Here is an 8,115-nt window from a genome sequence, read left to right as displayed (position 1 = left end):
TCTGTGTGTGTGTATTTAAATGAAATAAATAATAAAAACTGTGCCACATACTTATTGCCAGTGCAGCAACAATGTAAAACAGACACAAAACACAAAGAATTCTGAATGTACCTAATATTTGTTTGATTTATAAAGTTTAAAGTGACTCTTTACTCATAGGCCAGTGGGTGTGGGCTTAAAGTAATCATGACTAACATCTTTTAACATGAAAGTAGAGTATAGAACTTTATCTCATGTTATAAAATTTAAGAAATTTCATTGTACTCAGATTATCCACATTGTACACCGATTATCTTTCGGCACTAGCAAGCTAGCAACAGTTTCTCTCCAAGGGTCTGAGAATGTTTCTCGCTGCTAACCATCCCCTCACCTCATCTATATGATCCTGTCCTTTGGTCACGTCCTGGAAGAAGGTGGGACATGAACATAGAACCTCCCCTTCTCAGAGAACCTAGCAAGGTTATGGTTGCCTTATTTCTGGTCTCCATTTGTTGGAGTCAACCAGAGACTTTAAGAGAGAAATGCTGCTCTAAATACTGTTAACTTTTCTTCTGCCTCATCGGTTAGAGAAAAAATCGCTTCTAGCTCTCATTGATCACTACCTGGGCAAGTGGCAGTGGAATTGGTGGCATGGACAATTTCTTACAGCCACTAGCTATGCTCGCTGAAACGAAGACCATCCAAGTGGCAAACCAAGTGACTTGAACTGGTGAGCTGATTTCACAGTTACATTTCTCAACATTACAGCTTACTGAATGCATCTTTTGCCTATCTTGGTTAGATATCATACTTTTTAAAGCAAACCTTCATTGTATTATCAATGTTGACATATTTAAAAATGTATTACTTATGCTGTCTTACTTGTCTTTTCATTTTTATTTATTCTAGCCTCCTTCCTGCCTTCATATCCCCATATTTGAATACTACACCTCCAACTGAAGATACAAGTATATAAGATAATAAAAAAGATACATTTCAATCAATTAGGCTTCTTAATAGCATTCTTAATACAAAATTGGCTAACAAGAAAAATTTTAATAATCGAGAACTATGGAATTTTTAGATTATCTTTTACCAAGTTTAACTTACTCTACTTACCCAGCATCATCACAAAACATAGCTATAACACTTTCAAAAAGGCCATGTTTACAACGACTTGCCTACGGTGATTGGCTGGAAGATAAAATGATTTAGTGGTAGCCCTCATAATCACAATTTAGGACTACATTTGGGATTCCACAGAGATTCTGTTTAAAGTCAGGAGAGCTTTCTGATAAGGTGTTTCCCTATACTCATGTGCGGCAGAAGTGGTGGTTTCCTCAGGATTTTCACAGCTGCTGACAATGGCAACGGCACTAAATGACCTTCGTCTCGCCTTGGTGTCTGATGTGCAGGATCCTCGAACTGGCGGTGCCTTTTCTATGTGGAGCTGCTGGTCTTTCCAGTCCAATTGCTTGGCACTGCAAAAGGGGGCATATACTTCCACACTTCCTTCAAACTGTAAGCAGTTCACTTTGTAATACTTCCTCTTAACTTCCAAGACATCATTAAACCTATGGCCCCAGAGAATTTCTCGGGGAACATAGGAGCTTCTAGATTGGTGGGATGTTCCAGTGGAATCACCAGTATAGATAAATGTCACCAAAATCTCAAAGTTATCTTTGGCTACTGCTTTGCGGTCAAGGGCATACAGAGGGCTCTCGTGGTCAATTTCATGGACAATAGTTACCGGGGTGACCAGGATGATTTGGTCATTGACTAATTTGAGGTCTTTAAATGCCATTGTCATCCTCCCTTCACTGTCTTCTGTGTAGCGGAGAAGTTGGGCTCTAACTGTTCCTTCTACCACGTGGTTTGGCCGAAAATCACCAATGCGCCACATGAGGCACAGCTTCCCATCCCTCATGCCTATAAGTGCAAAGTAGCTGAAACGAATGGTTTGGGCTCTCTTTCGAGCAGTTGCCATTTTGGCCAAGGCAGCGCCAATGATAAAGGTATTTATGATGCAACTTAAGATGGACTGGAGGATCACCATGAGCACGGCCACAGAGCATTCTTCAGTAACACAGCGATAACCATATCCTATGGTGGTTTGGGTCTCAAGGGAGAACAAAAAGGCCCCTGTGAAAGAATGGACGTTGTCAACACAAGGTGTGATGTCTGGATCATTTAATAGATCGCCATGATGAAGGGCTATGAGCCAAAAGACAGAGCCAAATATCAACCATGAGAGAATATAAGATAAAGAAAATATCACAAACATATGGCGCCACTTAGTGTCCACAAGAGTGGTGAAGATGTCAACCACATAGCTTCCCCATTCTCCAAAAATGTGCTTGAAGTAGACATTACAGCTGCCATCTTTGTGAAGCAATCGTCTTCTTGCTCTTCTCTTCTCAGCTATAATGTGTTCTGGTGGGTAGCCTGGGTATTTTGCATCCACATTGACAATATGATAGCTGCTGCCGTAATAGCTCATTCTTTGCTGTGCCCTTAGGGATCCAGGTGAATTTTGTAGTAGTAAGAATTCTAGATGTGTTGCTATTTCTTGGTTTGGGTTTTCAGTTAGAACCTAAACAACAACAACAACAAAAACACACTTTTTAGCTTTTGATGTCCACCTTCATAGAAACTTGCCAAATTTGGAGCAGTGTCATACCATCTAAAATAGCTACTACTTCATCTGAACATCAGCGGCACAGTATTGATTACTCATTTCAGTTTAAAATTCAACCAGTCATTATAGAGGCAAAATATGCAATTAGAGAAAATAACATTTTTATATATGAATAAGGCTTGAGTAAACACTGTGATTATCCCAAATGATGCCTCACTAACGTTTCTGACCTGATATATAAAAAAAAAATCTGCTTTATTTTTGTGAACTCTTCTTGCATGAGGGTATTTAGAAAACAAAGTAATTGCTAATATGAAAAGGCAAAATACAATTCAGATATGTGTCTAGCAGTCATAAGCTTCCTAACTGTTTAAATCAGGTTTTTCCTTAAAAGAAGGATGCAATAAAGAGTTTCTACTTTCATATCATAAGGTAACTTTCGTAATTGTTACTGTTGTAATAGGTAATCCCTCACCTTCAGCACCTGGTGCTTCCTCTCCCTTCCACGGAGGCTTCTCTTCCTTGTGTACTTCCCAGGACAAACAGAACTGACAGGGGCACTACTTCACATTAAACCCATTTCCCCCTAGCTCCAGCTTTAGTCTTGAAAGAAAAGAAAAAAAAAAAAACGCATCTTTCTTAACCTCAGTGGAGCTAAAACTACCCCCAGGTAAGCTTTCAGAAAGGTGTAAAATTGCCTCTGCCTTTGTCTCATAACATCCATCCTTTTTTTTTTTTGACACTGGCAGCTCTTCTCTTTCCTTCTGAATAGAGTCCCAAAAATTTGCCAAAGTTGCTAATCTCGTTTCCCTCTTAAAGGGAGCACACTACAACTGAACCCTTCTCTCTGGCTTGTTAGTGTTTTCCTGATACTTTCACAGACGTCCTTAGGCAAAATAATTTTTCTCCTTCCAAATTCAGTCTTGAAAAGATCAAGGCAGAACATGCAGCTCTCAACATTTTTAGCATCCATGGTATGACAGGCCAATGGATTTCCCAGCTCAAGTCAAAGTGAAATTTAAAACTGCAACATCAAAATCATCTTGAGTTACTCCTATGCAAAACAAAAAAAATAGAAGTATTGTAGCCAATTTTAATAGCTTAGTAACTATTAGAATATGGGTTTTACACAGTCTACCTGTGCTAGATGGGATGAAGGGAGTATAATGGGGAGACTTTAGGGAATCTTGCCTCTCTATTGCATAGAAAATGCAGTATGAATAAATACTATTCCTGACATAAAGACCCCTAGGAACGAACCAGGGAAATTCATCACTAAATATGTGTTCAGCACCTTCTCTGCTGCAAAAGGACAGAAAGAGTTAACTTCCCTCCAGTGAAAAAGAATCAATTTTCTTTTCCTCCGGGGATCAGGCCCACTTTACAATAAACTCTTTGTTTAATGCACCACTTACAAGGATGGACTCCGCTTAAAGCCAGAAACTCCTGTAAGGCATGTATGGGTTTATCTCTGTCCTCTACCTGCCTGTCGGCCACTTCACTCAGCCATCATCCAGATCAGTTTTGATCTGTTACATCCTCTCCTTTCTCAGCACTTCAACCAGGTTCAGGGGGAACCAACTGTATAATTCCCGGATGTGACCTAGAGCTGCGAAAATGCTTACTGGATGGTTCAATGTAAAATATTTCCACAAATTTTGTCCACAATAACAACCACGCTTTGGAGGTTTCCATCTGTCTGACTTGTCACTGAACAATATTTTACAAACAGAAGAAGCTGATGTATGGTTCTCAGTGTCCACTCTCTCAACTGGTTATAGGAGGCATGAAAATGGGATGAAGTATAATCAAAGGCCCATATGATTTCAAATTAAAAAGCAGATATGGAGATAGAATTATTTTCTTGTTAAATGTGTCCAACCTAGTTCCTTCAAGCGAACTACACACATGGCGGGAGTCTGAGAGTTAGAAAACACCGTTTCATAAATCAAGAGCTACTGTGTGACTCTGCTCTTTTCTGCTGCCAAAAAAAAAATAAATAAATAAATATAAAAGGTTTTATTTGAAATGGCATTCAGTTGGCACCATTTTGAATTCCAGAGGTACCAGCAACTGTTATAAACAAGCCTCTTTCAAAACATCTTCCAAAGTGAATGAATTTTCAATTAATACAAGTTACAAGCGAACAAATTTGAGTGTGGGGAAAATGTACCCTTGAATAATGTAACAATTTGAGAGATACAAGTTACAACTGAAAATTTGGCCCCAAACTCACCGTGTTTCCTGATGTGGTTTCATTATTGTGATCATTAACTTCAACTTAGCCAAAGACAAGCATTCAGATTCTGTTTAGGTCTATACACTTATCCTTTTCTTGAATCTCCAACTATATAAATAACGCATTTTAAAAAAGACAGTTGTCTTTAGGCCAAATGATCATATGTAACCAAATAAATCATATATAATCTGAGCCATTTCTCAGCCTACCCAATGAGCAAAGAAGTCTATGGAGGCCTTTTTGTCACACTGACTAGACGAAATATTTATTAGTCTCCTATTTAGTACTTCGTGTTAATTTCAGCTTTTTTCCAGCTGTTTACCATTAAATAATAGAGGCTAGCACTTGTTCATTGACTAGAATTTTATATTTACCGTTTGTATTTCTTAGGATTAAAACTCAGCCTTAAAAGTGCTTCGATGCTTTCGTAATTTCCTTGTCGCCATCAATTCCACCATGAGAAAGCATCTGCAATGTTCCTACTTTTGTAATTTTTTGCATGCTGCTCCCTAGACACTGATGGTGGCTATTGAAAGACTTTCCCTTGGGCCTGGAAGCTGCCAGGTGGGTGGTGAGTAACTCCTCCCTTCTCAGGCCCAGTCCCAAGGCTCAAGACCACTTGCACCAGCAGCCTGCGTCAGCAAGATAGCAGAAACAGGAAGAGAGGAGCCGGAAGACACGTACCTGCTGAAGACCCAGAGGCCGTCCTGGGACCGCATAGCAGTTACATCAGGCTAAGACACTTCCTGTTTACAGGAGACTATATAAACCCCTGCCCCGTACTCGTTTGGTGCTGACGCCATTTTAGGCCTCAGCCCGTCTGCGCCCAGGCGCTCATTAAAGCGTGTGGCTCCACAACGCCATGTGGTGTTTGTTGGCGCACTCTTGGGGTTTGAACTGATACAACAGCCTTGCAGCTATTTCACTGGTTTAAAGGGGTTTTTTTTTTTTTTAATTGCAAATGAAAATTACTATCAACTATCATTACAAAGCTGTAGAATATAAAGTTCAAAAGAAAACGCTGAATCAGGTAAGGTCCATTCTGCCATATAATAATGACAAAGGTAGTAAAAGCACAGCCATTTCTTTGCCTAGAAATGACTTAGAGTTCTTTTATAGATGAGGCTAGAGAAGAGGCAGTGCCCTCAGGATGGTGAAGCGTTTCCTCAGAATGCCATCAACGTTTATTAAATGCGCACAGACACTAAGGAAAGCAGCCAGAGACTCCCTGATTTACTTCATCCCACGGGGAGGACTGAGAGAGGGGAAGGTAGAAGGGACAGTAACCCCAACCCTGATAACCACTTTTCTCATGTCTTACTCATTGTCTTAAGCTCAGATACAGAAACATTTCTTAAGCTACTGTGACTAGCAGGATCTGCTTTAGGCCTCAGCTTTCTAAATCTTTGTATGTATTTAAGGAGAAACTTTTAATAATTTAGCACATTTCAAATAAGCTATACACAGCAAGGAACATTCTCAGCATAACATGCACATCCTGCTTATTTGTCCCCGTTTCCAGTACACAAAAGCGTCTCAATTAGACTCATCAATTTTGAAACAATTCCTCTGCCATTTTGCCACCTCCTCTCAAAGTCAGCAACTTACCAGGTAAACTCCTCTTGTAGATTGCTCTTCAAAGGTAAGCTCATACCCAGGGTACAACACAGTGGTTAAGACACTGGTGATAAAACTGGATCTTTCCTGTAGCATCTACTTAACATAATATATTAATATGAATTGTGTGCTTTGTATACTTTGAGATGCACCACAAAAAAGGTCCAAAATTTCTTCAAAAAATCCAGTTCTGAATGTCTGTGGTCTTTGAGGTAACAAGTACCTTCTTTACCATGTAAAGGACCTGAGGTAGCTAACACATGAAGTCCTCAGTATTCAAGTTACTTTCCTGACAACTATAAGATGAGATAAGTTTTGGTGGAAATTTGAGAGCTGATGGGGTGGAGAGTAGAAGAGATGGCCTAATTCTGTATGCAGGTCATTGCCTTTGAAGACAGGCTTAGTTGGAGCTCTGAGGGAGGGGGAGGAGACAGGGGAGGATGGGACCCAGGGTAGGTGAAGAGTAGGCCAGTAGAGGAAGGTGCAGTTGGATGGTACATTTGGGTGCTGAGAAGCAAAGAGAGAGAGAGAGGTATTAAGAGTTAGGACAATGCCGGGCCAAATTAGGCTGTGTGGCTATTTTGCTCAAAACCTGTTTTACAACTTTTTGCCTTTGCCCTAGAATTATGCAGGAGCCTGGGGCCTGGAATCCTCCTAAGACATTCAGACCCGCTTAAGTGGAGCTCTTCAGTTGGCCACTGAACTCTTGCTTTACCCAGAACCTACTAGATAACTGTCCATGTTTCTCCAAATGCTCCCTGACTCTCTAACTTAAGTTTCTCCTTTGGTGACAAGTCAGTGGCATTCTCAGGTTTCCTTCTCATCCCCAGAGCAAGTTGTCCTACACCTTTTCTTCCCTTTCTGTTCTCTTCTCCCTCTCAACTCTAACCTCTAACCCTAATCCACCATTTTGGTGAATGTGGATTTTACCCCTCTCCTGATATAACTCTACAGTTTCTCCTCCTGAATCAGTTTAAGAAAGCCTTGTGCCAGTTTGCTATAGAAAGGGGTTATAATGTGTTATGAGCAAACAAACTGAAAGCTGGAGCTGGGAAGAAATCCAGTGTGACAGCATCACTAGTAACATCTGGAGATCCTATTTCTAGCCCAGTTTTTCCTTAAGTAGTATCTACATCCTGATTATAAATCGTACCTCTCCCCAAATGTTGCTCTGTTTTATAAAGAAGTAGAAGAAATGTGGAATCTGGGATTACGTTTCTCCATGGTTCTGGATCTCAAGATTGCACGAAAACAATATAAATTGTAATTTTAAGTTACCTAGTTTAGAAATCAAATTCCCTTAATATTAGTTTGGTGCAAAACTTAAAACCACGATTTATTTTGCACCAATCTAATGAATAGTCTAAAATAAAATTGTTTTCGGTATTGCAGAGAGGGCCTGAATTAGGAGGCAGACCCCAGTTCCAGGTCTACCCTCAACTTCCTGAGCATCTTACAGAAATAACTTCTCTGAGCCTCATGGTACTCATTCATGAAATAAGGTTATGATACCTATGTCACCACATTACTGTGAAGTTTGAATGAGATAATGAATGGGAAGCCACCTTTTAATGGGTCAGATGCGCAGGAGTCATTCAATAATTATTGCTTGAATCTGAACCCCGTTGTCAAAGGCATTCAA

The 8,115-nt window shown here is 40.0% G+C and overlaps 1 protein-coding gene across 1 annotated transcript; it reads right to left on the bottom strand.

Annotated features, from left to right (window-relative positions):
• Positions 1 to 291: 291 nt before the first annotated feature.
• On the bottom strand, positions 292 to 2,479 carry KCNJ16 (potassium channel, inwardly rectifying subfamily J, member 16). The gene has a single exon (XM_011990429.1). The coding sequence runs from the start codon at positions 2,477 to 2,479 to the stop codon at positions 1,223 to 1,225; it is 1,257 nt and encodes a 418-aa protein (XP_011845819.1). The 3' UTR covers positions 292 to 1,222.
• Between the last annotated feature and the right edge of the window lie 5,636 nt (positions 2,480 to 8,115).

The sequence above is a fragment of the Mandrillus leucophaeus genome, unplaced genomic scaffold, assembly GCF_000951045.1.
Source record: "Mandrillus leucophaeus isolate KB7577 unplaced genomic scaffold, Mleu.le_1.0 Scaffold1, whole genome shotgun sequence".
Taxonomy (NCBI): domain Eukaryota; kingdom Metazoa; phylum Chordata; class Mammalia; order Primates; family Cercopithecidae; genus Mandrillus; species Mandrillus leucophaeus.
This window is presented reverse-complemented; position numbering and strand designations above follow the sequence as displayed.

What these genes read in the sequence shown, in the direction of transcription:
- KCNJ16 (XM_011990429.1), bottom strand. Translation starts at nt 2,479, where the DNA reads ATGAGCTATTACGGCAGCAGCTATCATATTGTCAATGTGGATGCAAAA.